The sequence below is a fragment of the Neolamprologus multifasciatus genome, chromosome 13 (assembly GCF_963576455.1).
Source record: "Neolamprologus multifasciatus chromosome 13, fNeoMul1.2, whole genome shotgun sequence".
Classification (NCBI taxonomy): Eukaryota; Metazoa; Chordata; class Actinopteri; order Cichliformes; family Cichlidae; genus Neolamprologus; species Neolamprologus multifasciatus.
Window position 1 is genome coordinate 1,010,335 of NC_140451.1, and position 22,726 is coordinate 1,033,060.

Below are 22,726 nucleotides of genomic sequence, written 5' to 3' on the forward strand. Positions count from 1 at the left end.
ACTCTGAATTTATTATGGCTGTTGTGTTGTTAACATGTTTTAATGCTTTGAATCTTGTTCTATTTAATCTGAACAAGCCCCTAAAAACAGTCAGTGATTACTGTCGGCCTCTCTCAGTTTTTATTACCACTGTTCATTTTAAAGCTCAGTTTTTAAACCCATACGATGTAACTACAGCCCAGCAGCAGTATATTAATGACTAACCTCGTATTGTGGATGGATTATCTCAGTTGTTCTCCTGACTGAAATTTGGTCCGTTTACAGCATCCTGCCATGCGACTGAATTTGTCCCTAACCACCAGGAACCCTCACGTTAACTTTTATCGAGTGGAAAAAAGTTGGTGTTCATCCTCCAGCTTCACTGTGCTAATGTTATGCTAACATAGCTGTGTAGCTAGCGATCACGTAGCACATCATTATATAGCAGCTAGCCCAACTTCAGTAACCCTACAAACGTCACTGCTGTTTAGTTTTCTGTCTTCATTTATGTTGGAAGTGATAGCAGAGCTGTACGTTTGAATTTATTCACAAATCTCTCAGTCAGAACATGCTATATCATGTTTATGTGGAAGCTAGCGAGCTAACTTCCTGCTAACTTCCTGCTAACTTCCTGCTAACTTCCTGCTAACTTCTTGCTAACTTCTAACTTTGTTAAATGTAATAAATTCTGTTTTCATGGATGCCTGGATGTTAAACTCAATTGTTACACCTGGTAGAGCAGAACGCTGATCATTTTATTAAAGATGAAAGACTTTAGACAGTTTTTCAACTCTCAGTAATGCCATAGTGATCGTTTGATATATGGACCTGCAGCGGAGTTTAGGCCCAGACACGGCTAGTGACGTCAGACTTAACGACCGAATAAGCCAGTTTTGAGATGTATATAGCACTTTCAAATGATCATTTATGTGACTATCATTAGTTGAACCAGCAGTTGTACCATCACTCCTGAACAACAGATTGTGTTCATGGATTTGTGCTCCTCACAGGTCAGCAATTACAGACATGATTTATAGAATATGATCCTGGACACTGGACAATATATATGTTTTTAAAATGAGTTTTCTGTCTTCATTTATGTTGGAAGTGATAACAGAGCTGTACGTTTGAATTTATTCACAAATCTCTCAGTCAGAACATGCTATATCATGTTTAGGTGGAAGCTAGCGAGCTAACTTCCTGCTAACTTCCTGCTAACTTCTTGCTAACTTCCTGCTAATTTCTAACTTCTAACTCTGTTAAATTTAATAAATTCTGTTTTCATGGATGCCTGGATGTTAAACTCAATTGTTACACCTGGTAAAGCAGCAACGCTGATCATTTTATTAAAGATGAAAGAATTTAGACAGGTTTTAACTCTCAGTGACGCTGCAGTGTTTGTTTGACTTTGGGACCTGAAGCGACAGATTTTAGGACCCAGAAACAGCTGATGATGTCAGAATTACAAACCGGACAGAGACACATTACTTTTGTGTTTTACTCCATGCACTTCTTCCTTGTCAAAATCTGCTTGCGATACCAAATGAACACAGGAAGTAATGCAATAGGTTTAATGAAGTTATTCTTGTTGCAACCGACTACATGCAATGGGAAGGGTCACCTCATTTTCAGTCTTCTGCCTAAACTGACACTGACTTGAGTGGCATCATGTGAAGATGCTATCAGAGTTCACTCTGAAGCCACTACAGAGACACCAAACACTACATGAACATAATGCTAAACACACTTATCCCAGCTAATACTCAGGTATGCTCTGGGGTTTACGGGGGATTGATTCTCAATAAAGATAAAAAGAGATATTCAGTGCTTCCAGTGGTACCTAGTGGCCCAGCATTGAGACTTCTTGGCGTTGTCACTAAAGACATAAAATGATATGCTGATCTCACCTCATTGTGGGGCAGCCCAGCGGCAGAGAAGATGGGGATCTTCTGTCCTCGAGCAATGCTATTCATGCCATCAATGGCTGAGATGCCAGTCTGGATCATCTCCTCAGGGTAGATACGGCACTGAGGGTTGATGGGCTGACCTGGAGACAGAAACACGTATTCAGCTGGACACAAAGGAAGCAATAGCACACTTCACTGTTCATCATACAGGTCAGTCACACAGACCTGACCAGACAAAACACGCAGCAGAAAAAACGTAATAATAATAATAAGTAAAAGGCTGTGCAACGGCTGAAATGGAAAGTGAGATTATTAATTTGATGTGAACAATCAGAAGCAATTATATCGTGTTATTGTGGAAGCTAACTTACACTGTACACTCATGTGCTCCAATAAAACTGCTGAGCATAGTTTACATTCTAGTTACAGTGGCTACATACTGAGTCAATGAAAATATTTCCTATTACAGTTTCAACATGCTCTTCTGAGCTGCACCATTAAATAATAGTACAAGGACAACAGCTACATTAGACAAATGACTGTTAGGAATTCTGCCAATTAAGCCGCTGCTTGCTTACTATATGATCAAAGGGTAACTGCACTTATAGGGCACTTTCCCAGTCCCACCACCTGCTTAAAGCCAAACACAGACGTCTTACACAGGTCAGTATCTGGCACAGAAAACATCTGACAGGCCTTTCAATTAGTGGATAACCTGGTCTACCGTCAGGAGCAATGGGGGGTGCGGAGAATTAGTCACAACTCATTAGTGACTTTGAATGGGGTCATCCAAGGATGTGCACAGAGACCTGCTCAGGAACTCTCACTCATGTGGTTCACCGGCACTAATCTATCAATATTTCACAACAGCATGTCAAACCGTGTAGCTGCCACAGGATCAGAGCCACTGTGGCCCTGTAGTGTGACCACGAGCTGCAGCACGGCGCTAAGAGAAGCAGTGGTTAGGTGTTGACCGGGTTCAGGGTTAATCCTATCAAGCGCCTATGGATGCAGACTGATCACATGACATGCAAAGAGTGACCATCATATCCATCCAACCTATGGAAGACTGTTCCAGAAGAAAGGACTTAAATACTTCCAGATCACTTAACCCTTTAAGACCTACCATACAACCAAGTCCGCCAGAGCTTATATTATATCTTTACATGTTGTGGAGCCATTTTTGGGAGCATTTCAAGTTGATATACATCAATACAACCATTATAGCCTAAATATTAATAATATGTCTGCATTAAGTTCATAGTAATTACATAAATTGCAAAAAAGTGCAATAAACTACAAAAAAATGTAAAATCGTTTTTGTTTTTTTAACATATATTTCTAGTTAGAGAAATTTAAGAGGCTTATCCCTCAAAACTGTAAATACAAAAAAGTTGCACAAAATAGTTTCCCACCACAGGAAATTTATTTTGAGTGTCTTCATACTTTTATTTTTGAAATACACCAATTTTTATATACTGCAGGAAAAACGAAAATAAATATTATAATGCAAATTTGCAAAAAAGCAGCATATGCATCAAAATAAACTATTTCCAGCAGTGCAATATGAGTCCTAAGCATCCCAGAAACCACACAGAAAGTCAGAAAGTCAAAGATAACTTTTAAGAACACCAGTATAGGCTCATGAGGCCCTGATGGTAAAAAACTACATTTCTGCGAAAATGACGTCACTTCCGGTTTCGGGCAGGTCATGGCGGACATGCGATAGTTCGCGCTGATGGACGTAGGAAGTGTTACAAACAGCTGATCGGATCAGCAAAGCGTGTTTCTGGAATATTATGTTTTTGTTGCTGCAAGTGCTTTTTATGCAGTTTTTGCAAAGCTATATGTGGAAGGAAACTGTGACCGAGGACAAGCTGATGGCATAAGATGTAAGTACAACTCCTCCGGTTTCATATGCAAAAAAAATTATTGCGCTAGCTCACGTGGTTGCAGAGCTACCGGGATTTAAAAATAGTTACACAAAACAGAGCGTGCTGCTCTGACCGGCTTTAAAGGGTTAAAGGACCCATGGCTGTGATTACTGAAGTAACATCCACTGTTTCTACCTTTTACACCAGCATTAATATTCAACGCACTGTGTGGATAAAGTATTGATGGTAAATGTAGGACCCCAAACGTTTGACTGGTTGGGTTTATTCTGGGGAAAAAAATCTATAGCATAGTGATATTTGGGAATACTGGCTCAACACACGGACACGGAGTATCGATATTTTATTACATAAATTTAAAGACTCTGGGAATTTCATGAACACGATGGCTCATCTTATGCACCAACCTGACATAACGTTAGCCGAGCCAACTTTAAATGGCTCAGCCAAAACAGCCATGAAAACTGACACACGTGGGTGAGCTGAGAAGCTGATAAGACTGAAGCCCAGACTGGCCCCAAACTTTGGAACAGTCTGCCTCCTCACATCAGGATCTCTCAACACTCGACATCCTTAAACCCATCTGAAACACAGCTTTACTCACTAGCTTTGGTTTTGTTCTTCGTGTGTGTTACTTTCTACTGTGTACAGCACTTTAATCAGCCTGTGTTGTTTGTACATGTGCTCATAAATAAATTGATTGCAGAATGAGAACAGACTGGCATTCATGTCTGTTGTGTACTCAACATTTGAACATTTACTTGCTATTCCGCGAGTAGCAGAATGCTAGGATAATTTCCTAAACTTCAAAATAAAAACATTTCCTGTTAAAGTCAAAGGAGCTTGGAAAGAAAAGCGTCTGGACTTCTTTAAGTTACTTGAAGACGTTTCAACTTCATCCGAGAAGCTTCTTCAGTTCTAAGGTCAAATGGTGGAGAGTCCCAGATATAAACCTAGTGGGAGTTTCCCCCCACAGAGGGACAAAAGGACCCCCTGATGATCCTCTAATCGCCTGAGCCAAGGTGTGAAACTGGGTGTGGGTCCCAATCAGCCAGAGTTTCGAGTGAGTTCATTGTGAAACCTGGCCCCACCTTATCATGTGATTTCCTGAGGTCAGATGGCCCAGGATGTGAGTGGGCGTTAAGGCGTCTGGGAAGGGATCTCAAAACTGGATTATAGATGGCAGAGAGTTGGTGTCGTAAACCAACATTTACGTTTGGTTTACATAAAACATTTAATTTCTCACAAATGAAGCTAAAGTTCTTGAAATGTTCTTTTGTTAAGGAGACAAAATGAACTGAAGAAAACAGTTTAACACTATTAAAAAGGACACTTAACTGTATTAGCAAAAAATGAATGAGTAAAAATAAATTAATGTTATTGTGGTATTTCACTGATGTTCAGACCTGGGACAGTAAAACAGTTCAGAATACACCGCTGAGTGAGCTTTGGTCAATATTATTATTATTAATAATAACAATAACAATAACAATAAAACCCTGACAATAACTATTTGGTGATTTTTTAGGACATTGTACCTGAATGATTTTATACGTTTCTGTTTATGACACTGCATTCTTAGTAGAGGTGGGAATCACCACACATCCCACAATACGATATTATCACAATACTTAACGCACGATACGATATTATTGCAATTTTTTTTTAAATATTTTGCGATATTCAGATTTTGTACATAAAGGTAAACTTTATCAATATTCATTTTATCTATTAAAATTAAATGAAAATAAAATTAAAATTAAAGTAATTAAATAAAACAATTAAAAAAAGTAAAAAAGTAATTAAAATAAAACATGTCTTAAATTAAAATAAGTAAACTGTCATGTTTATTGCTGCCATAAACAAGTTAAACACATTTGGACAGTGAAGGAATGTCAGGATTCTTGCTCAGAAAAAGGATCAACATGCTCTGAAGTCAGAGCACAAAAACCTTTTTGTAACAAAGTATCGATTTCTGCTGTCCCTGTATCCATACATTATTACAAACAAAATATCACCATGCTACACAGTATCCATTTTTCCCCCACTCCGAATTCTTATATGACTTAGCAGCAGGAAAGTAAGAGGTTAACATACCCATGATGTCCAAGTAATCTTCAGCCAGAACAGTCGGCCCGCGATCGATAGGTTTGCCTGAACCATTGAACACACGACCTATAAAAGGAAATATTTTGGTAAGGAGGCATTTAGACATTACATCATTGTTTAATGAGATGAGGCACATTCTGTCTACTTTGTGCTGCTTTACTTTGAAGTAACCAGCAATTATAAACTCGTGTTAGTGATGACTTCAAAAAAAGGAAAAGCATCTCTACTTTCTGCTTCTATTCAAATGTATGTAACCTTGTGTTGCACTGAGACAGTCACAGTGATTGAGATTCAAGAACATTAAAATAAAAGCTTTGATTTAATTATTTGATTTTACAGTTTATTTAGAAATTAGCGTAACAAGCAAATAAGCTGACTGCATTAATTCAGCGTGCTATAGCATTTTAATCATTAAATCACGTTGATCATACCTAGCATGTCCTCTGACACCGGCGTACGCAAGATATCACCAGTGAATTCACATGCTGTCTTCTTGGCATCAATACCTGATGTTCCCTCAAACACCTGAAGCAACACAGAAAGGAAGCAAAGACATCCTCAGCATGTTAGTTACATGTTTACTGGTTATCAGGGTTGTCAAAAGTGAAAAAGACTTCACATGGCAAAGCTGCAGACAGTCCGGCACTGAGCTCCTCCCCTCACTAACCAATTACAGACACTACGCAGTAGTCTGAGGGTTGATACATGGTTCAAATAAGCTGCTGCTACATGCTGAAATGTTCAGGATCATGCATTAGGTTAACATTAATCTTAGCCTGGTGCTATTAGAGATAAGATTGGAATTAATGAGCAATTCCACATGTTCTGGACCCTCGGGTAAAGACAGGGGGTGAGCTGTCAACTGATCACCACCTGGTAGTGAGTTGGATCAGGTGGCAGGGGAGGATGCCAGACAGTGCCCCCTCAGCATACGTTTGGGGGCACTGGGAATGCCTGGCAGAGGCCCCGGTTCGTGAGATCTTCAACTCACACCTCTGGCAGAGCTTCAACAGCAGTCTGAGGGAGACTGGGGACATTGAGTCTGAATGGACCATGTTCAGCACCTCTGCTGCCGAAGCCGCTGCACTGAGCTGCGGCCGCAAGGTGGTTGGTGCCTGTAGTGGTGGTAACCCCTGAACCAAATGGTGGACACCGGAGACGAAGGGAGCCGCCAGGCTGAAGAAGGAGGCCTACCGAGCTTGGTTAGCCCGTGGGACTTCGGAGGCAGCTGATAGGTCAGCTACAGCTACTACCCGAGATCATGAACGCGATCTCGGGTAGTAGCTGAGGCAAAAACTCAGGTGTGGAGGAATCGGAGAGGCCATGGAAAAAGACTTTCGGACTGCCTCGAAGAGATTCTGGCAAACCGTCAGGCGACTCAGGAGGGGAAAGCGGTGCTCTACCTGCACTTTGTATAGTGCGGGTGGAGCTGCTGACTTCGACTGAGAACATTGTCAGCGGTGGAAGGAATACTTGAAGGACCTCCTTAATCCCACTGGAACGTGGAGGAAGCAGAGTCTGGGGACGAGGACAGCTCTAGGTGTGAGGTCACCGAGACAGTTAAACAGAGCTCCCGGGGTGGATGAGGTCTGCCCTGAGCTCCTGAAGGCTCTGGATGCTGTAGGGCTGTCTTTGTTGACACGCCTCTGCAATGTTGCTTGGATATCAGGGACGGTACCTCTGGATTGGCAGACCGGGCTGGTGGTTCCTATCTTTAAGAAGCTGGACCGGAGGGTGTGTTCCAACTACAGGGGGATCACACTCCTCAGCCTTCCTGGGAAAGTCTATGCCAGGGTGCAGGAAGGGAGAGTCCGCCCGCTAGTCAAACCTTGGATACAGGAGGAACAATGCGGTTTTTTGTCCTAGTCGTGGAACACTTGACCAGCTCTTTATCCTCTCAAGGATACTTGAGGGTGCATGGGAGTTTGCCCAACCAGTTTACATGTGTTTTGTAGACTTGGAGAAGGCATTTGACCGTGTCCCCCCCAATCCTTCCCTCGTCCTCCCACTCCATCACACCACCACACATGCAGAGGTACAGGTGCGTCACTGAGGTGCAGGGAAAGCATTCGACCTCTGTCCCCTCTTGGACACCTGGGCCTCAATTTTATTCTACAACTTACACACTTGCATTACTTAAACTCTCATGACACACACATACATTTAGGGCTTTAGGAGTGGGCACAGTAAACGGCGTCCAAGGGATGGTCTGTTTAATCAACCCCACCTCCAGTCCCGGTGCCCACCTCTCAATTTTAAATACATGTAGACATGGAGAGTTCTTGGGAGAGCCTGTGATGACACCAGCTGCAGAGGGTACCATGAGCAACGCCACATATGAGCATGCGGAGTGAGGTATAGGTTCTTCACACCCCCGTTCTCTGTTTGCAGTCTGGGGTGGGGGCCAGGAATTCAACTCAGTTTTATCTATATAGCGCCAAATCACAACAACAGTCGCCTCAAGGCGCGTTATATTGTAAGGTAGACCCTACAATAATACCTACAGAGAAAAACCCAACAATCATATGAGCCCCTATGAGCAGCACTTTGGCAACAGTGGGAAGGAAAAACTCCCTTTTAACAGGAAGAAACCTCCAGCAGAACCAGGCTCAGGGAGGGGCGGGGCCATGTGCTGCGACCTCGCCACACTCCTTGCTGGTGTCTGATGCCCCCACCCGTCGGTGCGTTGGTGGTTCTTGGTGTCCGGGGCTCGGGCGTGTACTGGCTCACTCTCAGCGGCTGCTTGGCGGGGCCTGGCGCCTGTGGCTCAGACGGGCCCCTTCAGGGGTGTGTGAGGCCCTCAGATCTCGGGCCTCTAAGCCTGGGGTTCAGCCCACCCGGGCATAGCTGCCTACCAGTGGAGTCTGCAGGCACCCTCCGGTGGCCCTCCTGGGGCTCTCGTGCTCTGGGGGGCCTCTAGATGTCTGGGGCCTGGATCTACTCCATGCCTGCTTAATGTCATTGGGGGCTATGGCTCCCCACACCTACTATTAGACAGTTACATGGAGAAACCTTGTAAACATATGGTTCGTTGTCGGTTTTGTGTGCTGCTCAGTAACATTCAATATTTATTATTTACTGTTACTCATGCGTATCTATGTTGCCGCTGTGGTTTTCCTACAGCGTTGTTCCCTTTTTGCTTGTTTTTTTTCCCAGCAGGTGATCGAGCTGGTTTTGTGTGTCTTTTCTCTCGTCTCTCTTCCCCTCCGTTTTTCTTTCCCTCTCCTTTTGTTCAGCCTCTTCCCAAATTCTCTTTTCTTCGTCTTTTCCTTTCCTGTCCCCCGGTCCTGTCTGTTTCTATTGTTAAAAATGTGAAAGTAAAAAATAAATAAAGAATAAAGGTGAAATGAAATATGACAATCAAGTGGACCAGTACAGCAAAGCTGTAATGGTCTACTTAGGAAAATAAATCTGTTGGGCATGTTTCTTGGCCTTCAGACAATAACTCTGATTGCTACAGCAAAGGCAATAGATAAATAAATAAATGCAAATACTACAAAAATGGGTAGGAAAGCTCACTTTAGGCAAACAGTGCTGGTTTATGAGAGTCACTGTTTGCCTGAACAAATAAATATCACAGCCTTTGTTTTAGGTGCTCTACACGGACATATTTGCTACAATGAAACTACAGCACAGTGATCAAAGACCTACAACTCTCCTGCTCTAATTATCAGTAAGTTCAATTGCAGTTTAGCTATTTTGAACTATTGACTACTTGATCATGATGATGTTAAGTGTAGATTCCTTTGATGTTGCATTGTCGAGTCTACGGCTGTGCTATCCCTTCTTTTGTGTGGCTGTGTGCGCTCATGGTGCACGTGTGTGTTTGTAGATTCATGTGGTGGCTGTGCCAGGCTCTTTTTCAGTTTTATGTTCATTTGGTGAGACACCTCCAACCATAACCTCTTTATATCTGCTGATTGGTTGGTTCAACCATCGTGTCACAACACCATGCAAAGCTGTATGAGGTGCTGTTGGTTTCTGCATGGAAAACTTATTGTGGCTAGTATGAAAAAGGCTAGCATGCTACTATGGAGCATTCAGACAACACAATAGTAAGTTACAGTGTTTGCATGGTTAATCAATGTATTCTAGGACCTTGAATGGTGCCCAACCAGGTTTGGATTCTTGTGTATGCTTTGGTCATCTTATCATCTTATCATTTCATGCATTTGGCAGCTTAAGTGGAAAAATATTTTTATGTATAACAAAGCAATTTTAATGGCGTAAGCTGTCATTGAGGAAGGATGAAGATCCATGCTAAGGCACATGTACCTTACCTGAGTCCAACCGAACCTTTCAAGCAGGCCACGATCATCAATCAGTAATCAAACAAACTGGGGGCATGGGCACAAGTAAGGATAGCAAAATGCAATTGCACAGAGCTTACAGCACAGAGGCTGTCAGCTGATATGTTTTCGTTTCCACTCACTATTTCTTACCTGAACAACTGCCTTGGTTCCAATCACCTCGAGGACCTGCCCGCTCCTCTTGGTACCATCTGGCAAGGTCAGGTGAACAATCTCAGCATACCTGGGGAACTAATTCAAAGAGATTCAACACTGTTACTACAGCAACAGAAAAACACATTTTTATCATTATTATAAAAGAGCACACCGGCTAGTAAAGTGCTGATTTATACTGACTTCTGCAAACATTTGGAGTTTACCGAGCGACAGCGCCACTATTTGCAACCTAATTAATACATATTGTAAGAGGATTTGCACAATAGATGAACGAGTATTAGCAGCACCACGGACAGAACGCCTGATGAAAACAGAATTTCTTTGCAGCCTTACCTTCACATTATCCAGGATCACCAGGGGTCCATTTACACCCGATACAGTGGAGTAGGCTGGAATAGAGAGACAGGTTACTCATTTCTGAACCTCAACAGGCAGCACAACAGGAAAATAACACACAATACTTCAATTTCCTTCTGCAGCGAGCCACCTATCATCAGTGCAATAAGCAGACTTCTCCACAGCCAAAACTGCTAATCACCGCAGGCTGACCTTTTGCTGTGAGAACAATTTTACTGCACTTTCAGCCCTAAAATGTCACAAAAAGCCAAATGTCAGGTCAAGAAATGGAGGAATTTCACATTGTTCGATTACACCGTCACACAATCAATCACACGAATCAATCAAAACGTACGACTCATGAGAACCGGAGCAGATGTTATATACATTAAATACTTCATATTCGGGTTCTCGCAATATTACAATTTCAAACTCAACACTGACATCCACAAAAATACTCGAAACCATTTTTGATACCATAAGAAGGATTCTGATCCCATCCTGCAGCATGAGAATAGCAAACATCTCAAAAACACTCGGACTCATTTTTCCAGTTATTAACTACAGTCCAGAAGACGGCTGACGGCGCTGTTAGAGTTAAACCTGACAGGCAAACATCAATAAGTGTTTAATACTTTCCTCCTAAAGTGTGATACAAATACTTCAGCTGTTAGTGAGGAGCTGAGCTAACAACTGAAAATAAAAAACTGAAAATAAAATAAAATAAATAATAAAAACAAAGGTCAATCAAATGGACCAATACGGCAATGCCATGATGATCCATTTCGCAAAATAAATCCATTGGGTATCCCTGTTGGTCTTCAGACAACAATTCTGACGGCTAAAGAACCAAATGGGACAGGCAGAAAAAAAAAGATTTAGAGCAGAGACTGTGAGCCAGGCCTTCTCCTCCAACATCAGTGTCTGACTCCACAAATGTGCTTCCGAAGAATGGCCAGAAATTCCCAAAAACACACTCCTTGTGAAAAGCCTTCCCAGAAGAGTATAGCTACAAAGTTGTGCCAACTTCACATTAAACCCTATGGATTAAGACTGAGATATCCAGAGGTGGGACCAAGTCATTGTTTTGCAAGTCTCAAGTAAGTCTCAAGTCTTTATCCTCAAGTCTCAAGTAAGTCTCAAGTCTTTATCCTCAAGTCTCAAGTAAGTCTCAAGTAATGTCAGGCAAGTCAGAGTCAAGTCTCAAGTCACTGGTTTAAAAGTCCGAGTAAAGTCACAAGTCTGAAACGTTGAATTTCAAATCCTTTCGAGTCTTTAAAAAAAAAGGAAAAAAAAGAACGTTGCAGTTATGCTAAATGTAAATATTAGACCATGTGATTTTTAAATCTCTGTTTTTCTCAACACATGACAAAATAGTGAACTTAGAAAATATACACAAATTGTGAAATTGCACCTCTATAAAAATGCAGCTCAATTAAACTTAGCTCGAAGAATAATAGAGGAAAAAAAAAAGAAAAAAAAAGTGAGGAGCTGTGTGCCTGTTTGTAACGTGTGAAGTCGTCAGAGTCTCCTATAGGGGAAAAAATGGATACTGTGTAGCATGGTGATATTTTGTTTGCTAATAATGTATGGATACAGGGACAGCAGAAATCGATACTTTGTTACAAAAAGGTTTTTGTGCTCTGACTTCAGAGCATGTTGATCCTTTTTCTGAGCAAGAATCCTGACATTCCTTCACTGTCCAAATGTGTTTAACTTGTTTTTTGGCAACAATAAACATGACAGTTTACTTATTTTAATTTAAGACATGTTTTATTTTAATTAAGTTTAAAACTTTTTTATTTAATGTAAAATTATATTTTGTTTTAATTTACTTTCAAATTCTTCAGTTGCTGAAGGGGCTGCATAGTTTTCATAAACTGCATAGTTCAGAATAGCTATAATTGTACCAGATGGTTGATTCAGTTAAGTTGGACTAGACTGTAATACAAACCGTTCAGTTTGTCAACAATCAAACTGAAATGAGAGAAAGACTGAGTGTGAGACTTTGATATTAGAGAAAATGATGATTGATAAAGTTTACCTTTATGTACAGAATCTGAATATCGCAAAAATATTTTTAAAAATTGCAATAATATCGTATCGTGCGTTAAGTATTGTGATAATATCGTATCATGAGTTGTATGGTGATTCCCACCTCTAGTATCCTATAAAAACAGAAAACAATGCGATACCCCTGAATGTGTGCGACTGCAGCGTAACATCAGTACAACAGTAATGGACAAAGCTTTTCTACTCTACTGCAGGACTCAAGCCTTTTACTGATTCACACAAGCAGTTTATCACCTGTAATTAATTCAATTACCCTTTTTATCATAACAGTCTCGTCAGCGTGAGGCAACGATCGTAGAATATTAGAGAGCAGCATCTGGCACTTTAACAGGAAGTAACCTCCAACAGACTCAAGGACGGGTCTCCATCTGGTGCGGAATGAAGGCGCTTACCTGTTAGGGCTGTGCCCTGAACAATAATAATAATAATAATAATAATAATAATAATAATAATAATGATGATAATAATGATGAGGGTCAATGTGACTGAGAATCCATGTCATTCAGAGCAGGGCTGATGTCATGACTATGAGAGTCAAAATAAATTCAGTCTAATCAGAATCAATCAGATAAATCAAACCCACTGCGTCACCTACAACACCACATTAGCATTACTACAAATATTCACTGTGCTCTGCGCCCATTTCAAGTGTAACCCTCTGCACTGTGCTGCACTGTTCTCCATCACTATCATCAAAAACACCCAATGAAGGAAGATTTTTGAAGCAGCGAGTTCATCAAAACTCCACTCGTCCAGTTTCTTCTGCAGAGCTGCAGCTAACAACGATCGCTGGCTTTACAAATCCAAGAGCAGGCAGCCTCTACTCCATCCACGACCTTCCTTAAATCGCCATCGCCACATCATATTCATCAATAGATGCACATATGTGCCTTCCTGTCCTTCTAACCTGGAGTATACTAAACTGGTGTTTAAGCTGTGGCAGCAGACAGGAAGTCAAACCCATAAATGACGGTGATATTACAAAGTGTAAATAAGGAGCGCAGGTTCAGTCTCTTTTGAACACAACTGCTTTCAGACCACATCAGAGCAGCAGGTCAGCAGAGTGTCCTGGTTCTGTGAAGTAAGCAATAAAATGCGCCACGCAAACATTAATAATGTTCAGCGCCATTCCTCTGCTCTGAACATCTGTAGAGCTGGGTGGTAAAACGCAGACGTGCAGGGAGCGTTGGAGTGGGGGACTGAAGGTGGCGGCATTGTTTCTATCAGGGTCTGCTGTTCTTCTTTATGTGTGAACTGTCAATCTCTGGGCTGATATCAAAGGCTCGGGGAAATTAGAGCAGACTGCTACGAACATAAAGCACTAAAGCTTAGCGGGGCGCATCCACTATGCCACTAATTAGGCAGGGGCCAACAAAATAACCTGTCAATGCGCTACAGTATTGCAGCCATTTCCCACACACACCTGCATTTTACCCTCTATTAGTCAGACACACACTGTGTGCGTCTGTGCTGAACACGAGGTCTGAATGGGAGGTGGTGCTGGGAGGATGGGGCTGTTGAGTTAGTGCGATAAAAGATGGCTCAAGTGTGATGATGAAAACCAAGGGCAGCACAAACACAAAAAAGAAAGAAATAAATAACATTTCCTCTCCAAAATAAAATGTTTTACTCTAAACAGCCTTTATCTCAGTTCTTGCCTCAGGGTCCACTTTCCAGTGAATGACTCGAGTTGTCTGTTTGTTCTACAAGGCCTTGCACTGCAGTGCGAGGGGGGGGGGGGGGGGGGGGGGGGGTTATAGATGACCTTTGCTTTGCTCATTTCCCACTGACAGGCAGGACGTCCATGGTTTCATCATTTAATATACAGCTTTCCTTAAACAACACGAACGAGCACCACTCTGACCAAATAATACCAGAACACTGAACAAGAATACCAGTGTCATCAACCTCACGGACATCCCCCCCCCTGACAGCCAGCACAGGTGTTAACAGAGTCTGACATCTGCATATAAACCTGACACATAACATAAAGACAAAAGACCAGCAGTGATTCTTTCTGTTGTGTTGTTTGGTGTAGAAAATGAAGAGAAACATTCAGGCAAAGTCAAACTCTGGATCAGATCTGTGAGGACATTCACGTGTAGTTCAGAGAAACGAACACGCGTGTCAGGAATGATCCAAACGCTCAAACAGGTCATTGAAGGTGTTTCAGAAACGCTGACACACTGTGAGCCTGCACAGTCTCCTAAACTCTTCATTAACCTGAAAGCTAAAACATATTCCTGTGAACAACATGGCCTCATCTGCATCCAGTACACACTAGCCAGCATGTCTCTGTGATAACAAGCTGCTGGCTGTGTATAGTCCACATAATCTGACAGCAGAAAACTATATTCTGTTTATTCAGCATCTATGTTTGGTCATTGTGCTTTTCTGAAACACATGCATGATGGCAGAGTGTGTAACTACACTGGAGAGCACATCACACGGTGACTCTGCAGCTCCTGACAAGGACGACTGACCAAGAACTATTTTACATGATCATTCCTGGAATAATTGGCATGTTTATACGTTAAACCTTAAACAGTTGCATAGTAAATGGCCTGTATTTGTATAGAGCTTCACTTAGTCCCTATGGACCCCAAAGCGCTTCACACTACATAACAAAAAAGCTTTATTTGACAAGTCCAGTGAACATTCATAGCATCAGATTACCCAACAGATTAGCCATGTTCATGAACACACAGACTTAAACTAGAAGTTGCTAACAGGCCTCAAAAGAGATACATCAGGGTAATTATTAGAGGTGGGGGAAAAATGGATACTGTGTAGCATGGTGATGTTTTGTTTGTAATAATGTATCAATACAGGGACAGCAGAAATCGATACTTTGTTACAAAAAAGGTTTTTGTGCTCTGACTTCAGAGCATGTTGATCCTTTTTCTGAGCAACAATCCTGACATTCCTTCACTGTCCAAATGTGTTTAATAAACATGACAGTTTACTTATTTTAATTTAAGACATGTTTTATTTTAATTAAGTTTAAAACTTTTATTTCATGTAAAATTATATTTTGTTTTAATTTCCTTTCAAATTCTTCAGTTGCTGAAGGGGCTGCATAGTTTTCATAAACTGCATAGTTCAGAATAGCTATAATTGTACCAGATGGTTGATTCAGTTAAGTTGGACTAGACTGTAATACAAACCGTTCAGTTTGTCAACAATCAAACTGAAATGAGAGAAAGACTGAGTGTGAGACTTTGATATTAGAGAAAATGATGATTGATAAAGTTTACCTTTATGTACAGAATCTGAATATCGCAAAATATTTTTAAAAATTGCAATAATATCGTATCGTGGGATGTATGGTGATTCCCACCTCTAGTAAATATACTCAATAATAATGGTGCAAGGAAAATGTTACTATGTAACAAAAAGGAGCTTTGCATTGTCATGGTCGGTGTCCTATCAGGTAAAACAGTCACAGCATTATTTCAGAGACATGTTGGAGCTACAGCGCGTCAAAGAGCAGCGAGGTTAGTGGCAAATAAATCCTGTTATTGCACCTCAGCCTACATCGTGTAGGTCGAGTTAAACAACCAGTGCTGCAAGTCAGAGTATTTTAATCAAATTTACATTTTTACTGAAATAACTTGTATCAGTACTAACGTAACGTTAAAACGAGCCTGTGTGGCGTTCATCGATCACAACAAACGGACGCCTCGGTGGCACAAAGTCTAAAGTGTGTACAGGCTCTGAACGAGCAGCTCGACGGATTAGAGGCCTAACCCTGGCCCAACACGCTAACCCATCAGTACATGAAAGGGGAAGAAAAAAAGACAACAGTTCAGGGAACACTCTCGTGTATAACTGTGATGATGGAAAAAAAATAAGTGGTTTGCTCTCTCATTTCACAAGGTAACGACTCATCAATGGGCTATATGTTCATGAGGTGTGAAGTAGCAACATTTCCCAATAGGTTTAGAAAACTTTCTCCACCCCTCTTTTGCTACTTCAGCTCAAGTACAGCGTTCCCCTGGTTTGGCATGCAACAGCAGCGTGGGTCACCCTGCAGCCTGTTCAGCTGCCAGAGCCCTTTGTGTACAAAGATGTTAATTGGTCCTAATCCGCCACTAGAAGCTGTTTTGGTAGCCTGACCTCGCACCCTGAAGGACACCTTGGTGTGAAATACTAAAGAGCCCATTCAAGTGCCAGAGAAAAGAGGCACAGAGCATTCCAACACAATTCAATTTCCCAGCAGAAAGAGGGGGGGGACTCAAGGGGAGGAGAAGGGAGGAAAGGGGGAGTCTGGCCTAGGATGGAAATGGGGGAGCATCATCATTCTGACAATAAGCGAGGGCTACAAAGCAGTGGCTGCTGTGATGTGCGCTCTCACAATCACGTCTTAGCCTCTACTTCACGGGATTCCCACAGCCCCACTGGACACAGGAATGCTGGTTGATTAAAACCTACGACCAGCTCCCACACACACACACACACACACACAGACACACACACACACACACACACACACACACAACCCTCAGCTAATTCATACGAGTTAGCCCGACGCACACTGCCGGCACATCTACCAAACTGCCTCTGAATCAGCTGTTGTTTACAGACGTAGGTCACACCTGATGGATCAAAACAAACAGCTGAATACTTCATTCTGAGCTTGCTGTTGTTAACAGTTGCTAATGTCGTTCAGCTGCAGCATCTCGAGCTGCAGCAGCAGAGATCAGCTGTGGCCTGGAGGGTTAGCCTAACGTGCTGCAGGTGGTCACCAACTTCACCAACACTGTAGAGCAGAGTGCGGTCTGCCTTAGCCCGCCACAGTCTGCGACGGCGGAGCTCAAGCCTGTCTGCTGATGCATATCAAAGACCAAAAACCTGCACTGCTAAACTTTCCATTAAAATGCACCGTTTGAGCCGAATGAACACAATGTCTGTGTGTTTTAGCCCAAACCTCATTCACACCCATTCATACACCTAGCATTCCCTCTGACGGAGGCACCAGAGAGCGACTCGGCTTTAGCAGGATGATTACTGGCACATCATCCCTTTGATTTTCCCAAAAGAGAAAACCCAAATCAGTCGATCTTACCAAAATTAATACTTGACTTTGTTTATTCCCCTTATTTACAGCGAGTGTGTGGTTCATCAGCTGCAACTACCAGTCCTCAGCCTTGCTGGGCTTTTGCATCATGACGTGGAATCAACGTCTGCTTCTATAGATCAGGATGTTTCATCCGACTGAGCCGTGATGCAGTTCAAGCACTGGAAAAATATCCCGACCTTATTTTTATCCAAGCAAACTACTTTGTGCTTTCAACATTAGAGACGGGAAATGAAATAGTGCAACTAAAATGAAGCAAACAGATGAAGGACAAGCTGAATGTTTCCTTAACCAATGACAGACTTTTGGAATAAATCAAAAAAATGAAAACATTTTAAAATCAGGGGGCGGGGCGTCAGACACAGGCACATCTCCACCAACCAATCAGCATCTGGGTTTGACACCACTAGAAAACGAGGCAGGCTTTTATCGTTGCAGGTGCACAGGTGCTCCATATAAAGATGACTTCCTACCACACTGCACTGATTGGGAGGAGATGTAATCAGGCATGAAGCAGGAGCACATTTCTAACAGAGTGGGGTCTCTTGTATGCAGGACCAGTGAGTATACGGAGAGGCAGCTGGTTATCACACAGATAGCCTCGTGCTCTACTTACAATAGCTCGACGCTTTGACAGAGCAACAGCCTCCTGCTATTTGGAGCAGATGAAGATTTTATTGTGCTAGCTTATCCATTCAATTGATTTCTTTCATCAGCAGGTACAAATAAAGACAATTTACACAAACCTTAAAAAAAAAGCATTAATGAATTAAAAGATTACAAACACATCCTGCGGGTCGTCCCAGACTAGAGTCAAGATAAGGTCTGGGACAGCGGCTTCAGAGCGGCCCAACAAAGAAGCCCTTACAAGCTGTTCCCCAAATACGTCCTGCAGACAAAGACGGGTTCCCCACAGAACTCGGTGCTCATTATGTGCAGCAGCCTCACGCTTTTATAACATCAAGCTAAGCCAAACATACTTTATTCTATGACAGCTGTCATACCCAGGCTACCCGGGTCCTAAATGCATTATTATAATAAATTACAAGACACGTTTTTAAGGGATCATTACATGAAAAATATACACATTTAGTATTTCTGTCAAAACAAACAAGAAATGGAAGCAGCGCGTTTCAAAACTCATGTTTAATAAAATGAGTGATGAGCAAAAAGAAACTGAACGATTCAATAAACAGAAACTATCGAGAACAAAAGAGGCCACACTGCTGCAAACAGTACAGATCTGCTGTGAGCTGGGGCACAAAGATACTCGACTGCACATTTAATCATCAGGGTGTTTAAACTGAACAAAATCATGCTCATCTTACAGTCCGAGGTTTAAGTTCTGCAGTGGAGAATTTCCTGCATTTCTTCTAACAAGAGCCACCAGCTCTTAAGGTGAGGCATTTCAGGAAGTGAGCCGTGAGTGGTCAGTGAAACTAGTGTGTGCTGATTGGTTTCTGTTCCTGCAACAGACTGAAATGGTGTCAGATCCTCAGCGTACATTTTAATGTTCTTTCATGAAAAGAATGGCAAACGCCCACGCAAGAGTCTTTTTTCCTGCTGACAAGCTAGCTGCTTAAACCTAATTAGAATGTGGATTATAGAACTGTTGCAAAAAATAACATTGATTTTATAGAAATTACTTTCATAGTGACAGATGAGACATTTGTTTATCGTGACTACATTATTACCAATAATTAAATCTTCACAAAGAAATGTAGTGCCTTGCTCCATGTCTTTTCATAGCACTAAATGACAGAATGCACCACTAAAACAAAGACAAGCCATTTCATGGGCTAATAGCTTTTGTCGCATTTGACATGAGAGAGACAAAGGCCTCTTAAAAGAAAGGACTTGGTCTGATGAGAAAGCCTTTTTATTTGTTTATTTTCCTGCTCCATCTCTGAGAGGATTTTCAAGCTGCTTCTCTCAGACTCTGTCACGTCGGCATCGCAGTGGAAAACCAGCTCCACACTCTGATCTTATAGACTGTTTGATGGCTTGAAGTACCAACCTAAACTGGTTGGACGTTGATCAAAGTATAGTGATGTTGGACTTTTCTTTAAACTAACAGCTGATTCTGAGCATGCTCGAGATTTGGTGAGTGCAGTGGGTTTTGCTCAGTAACAGTTTGAACAGCAGGAAATTTTTAAAAAAGCCGAAATATATTTTATTTTTTACTATTTTCAATAATATTGTCAAATTAGGTATTGTAATTGTACATTAAGACTTTTTTGGGGGGGGGTAAGTTTTTCTTCGAGTGCCTGAATATTAATGTTTCTTAGCTAATAATAATTATAATGCATCAGGCTGTTTTTAGTGTCACTTTACTAGGCTCACTTATAAATGTGAACAGCCCAAAACCTTTGCATTATTTATTACATAAAACTCAGAACTAGGCATCAGTTATGTTACATGTTTGTGCAGTTCTTGGTTTGAGAGCTTGATGTTCTTGATGTTCCTACTGTTACTGACAGAGATGAATACTAACAAAGCTCAACTGTGGTCAAGTACCAACCTTGAACTGGGTCATCTACTTACTATTACTCTCACATGAGTAATAATTTAATTAATCTTATTATTTCAGCCAAAGAAGAAGAAGCGCTTTAGACATCTCATCTTAAGTCTACAATTCAAGTCTAAATTTGAGATATTTTACATTTTAGAGACATAAATAAGGATCTTTTAACAAATGTGTTCCCATGTGATGATGTAATCTTGTTTTCTAATTCAAACGTGCTTTTACCATTAAAGACCCCCCCCCTTTTTTCTTTTTTTTAACCTGTGTGTATATTTATAGCATATTATGCATTTCATGCATGTGTTATTTTCAGACATATGGGGGTTATGTCACCCCCCCTCCTCCTCATCAGTAATGATCTAGTCCGGTATTTACTTGGGCGTGACTTAGCCAATTAACCAATACCTACCTATTATATGTCAGCTGACCTCTCTATGAAGTTTTGACTGGTTAATTTGAAATTTTTTTCTGTTTCCTGTCTTGTATTTAAGTAATTTTTACAATGTTTTACTACGACCCTGATGAAGGCCACAAGCCGAAACGCGTTGGTCTGTTATTAAAGTTGTTCAGGTGTTGCTGGAGTTCCTGCTTTGTGAATTCTTGTATCCTCTCCGTGCAGCTTGGAAGCAGCTGAAGTTGTGCCAGAAAAAAAAATTTTTTGCTGCAATTTTTTTTTCACCGCAACATACGCCAGCTGAACGTACAGCTCAGGCTGGAACCAGTCTGAGCTAACAGCTGTCCGGGACAGCAGAGGCCCCGGTTCAGAAGATCTTTAATTAGGATCTTCAACAGAACCTCTACAGCACTGTGAGGGAGGCTCGGGACCTTCTGAGTTCAAAGTGAGGTGTGTCTGCAAGAAGGTTGGTGCCAGTTGTAGGTATGGTGGACACCAGACACCTCAGGGAGGCGCTACAGGAGCCCTGTTAGGTTCGTCTGTGGCAGCCCCAGCGTTCCAAGAGGAGTGAAGTTCTTGAGGTAGCTGAAAACCTCAAAAGCCATCAGGCGACTCCGAGCAGGAAAGCGGTGTTCACGTGGTGTAGTGTGGGTGAGGTGCTACTGACTTCCACTAAGGATGCAGTCAGGTGATGTGGGGAATACTTTGAGGATGTCTTCAATCCCACCAACAGGCCTTCCTATACCGGAGTATAGAAACTTGGAGACGACTCGCCCATCGCCGTGAACGCCATCATTAGGATGGTTAAAGAACGTTTTGCTTGTACCTCTGGAGGCTGTCCGTAGCAAAGCCACGTGGCAAAAAGCTTTCACCTCGGTGGCCTTAGGATGCCATCTCTGCTGTATGTGGATGTGGCTCTGTTGGGTCATCAAGCGGGGGCCTCCAGCTCACACTGGAGTGGTTTGCTGCCATCATATTTACGAACTTAAGTGTCCACGCTGCCCACCCACCCAGCGAGATGATGACAAAACCCCATTGTATCATGGCAGAGGGACAAACTGAGTTTTCTTTAGCTCCCTCCTACATACTTGGTCAAAACTGGCCTGAGACACAATTGACCATTACCCATGGTACAATATATTCTAGTATAAAAGCATGACGCACACATACACACTGAGAGCGAGCTGTGCAGGAAGTGGGGTTTCATCGTGGTGGAAGCAAAACAGCAAAAGTCAGACGGAGTTCATCCAAACGTGAAGCGTAGTTTGGATCTTTTGCTGCTGCTTCAGTGAATTTTGGTCAAACCTGCAGCATCAGAATCTGTGAGAGGTCAAAGGTTGCAATACACTGATCACGTATATCTTACCAGGTAGCCGTGCTCACAGTTGGACTAATCACGGCACGTTTTAGACGAACGCTTTACACAGTTACTGTGAATGTTCCTGACATAGTGACAAACAATAGTTTCATGACAAGCCAATGTCTGTATCCCATTTTGCTTATCTGATTGGCTGAAGTCCGCCCATGGTAAAAAGGGACAAATGTTTAACCCAATCACCTGCCAAGTATTTTCTTCAAAGCAACTCAAATTTTCAGCACTTCTCAGATAGTTCTGTGTAACAAAGACAACATAAGAGACACTTATTTTAGAGACATCTCTATACCATGTTAAAGCTCACCAACAGACCAGGTTACAGTTGGCCCCATCCATGCTGCAGATTATGCTTTCTCTGCTTCTTTGTTCTCTTGAGATCAAGCTCCACTAACATGTTGTTCAAGCTCCAGGATTTTAAATGAACTGGACACCAGAAACTACAGGTTTCTTTTATGGGCCTATATTACTGGAACATTCAATGATGTATAAATTCAATGGTTTTGCACTAAAGTCAGTGTCACACACACTACCTTTAGACTGGGACAAAGCCATTGCCTTTCCCAAATATAAGCAGCATGTTGAAGACAAATG

At 41.9% G+C, this 22,726-nt stretch overlaps 1 protein-coding gene across 1 annotated transcript in view; it reads right to left on the bottom strand.

Annotated features, from left to right (window-relative positions):
• Nucleotides 1–22,726, bottom strand: part of atp6v1ba (ATPase, H+ transporting, lysosomal, V1 subunit B, member a) — a 41,458-nt gene that overhangs the window by 14,073 nt on the left and 4,659 nt on the right. The window contains exons 2-6 of the mRNA XM_085183218.1: nt 10,687–10,742; nt 10,330–10,428; nt 6,319–6,412; nt 5,876–5,953; nt 1,887–2,026 (exon numbers count right to left, since the gene is read on the bottom strand). Of these exons, the coding sequence (XP_085039344.1) occupies nt 1,887–2,026; nt 5,876–5,953; nt 6,319–6,412; nt 10,330–10,428; nt 10,687–10,742 (467 nt within the window). The remainder of the gene's footprint in view (nt 1–1,886; nt 2,027–5,875; nt 5,954–6,318; nt 6,413–10,329; nt 10,429–10,686; nt 10,743–22,726) is intronic.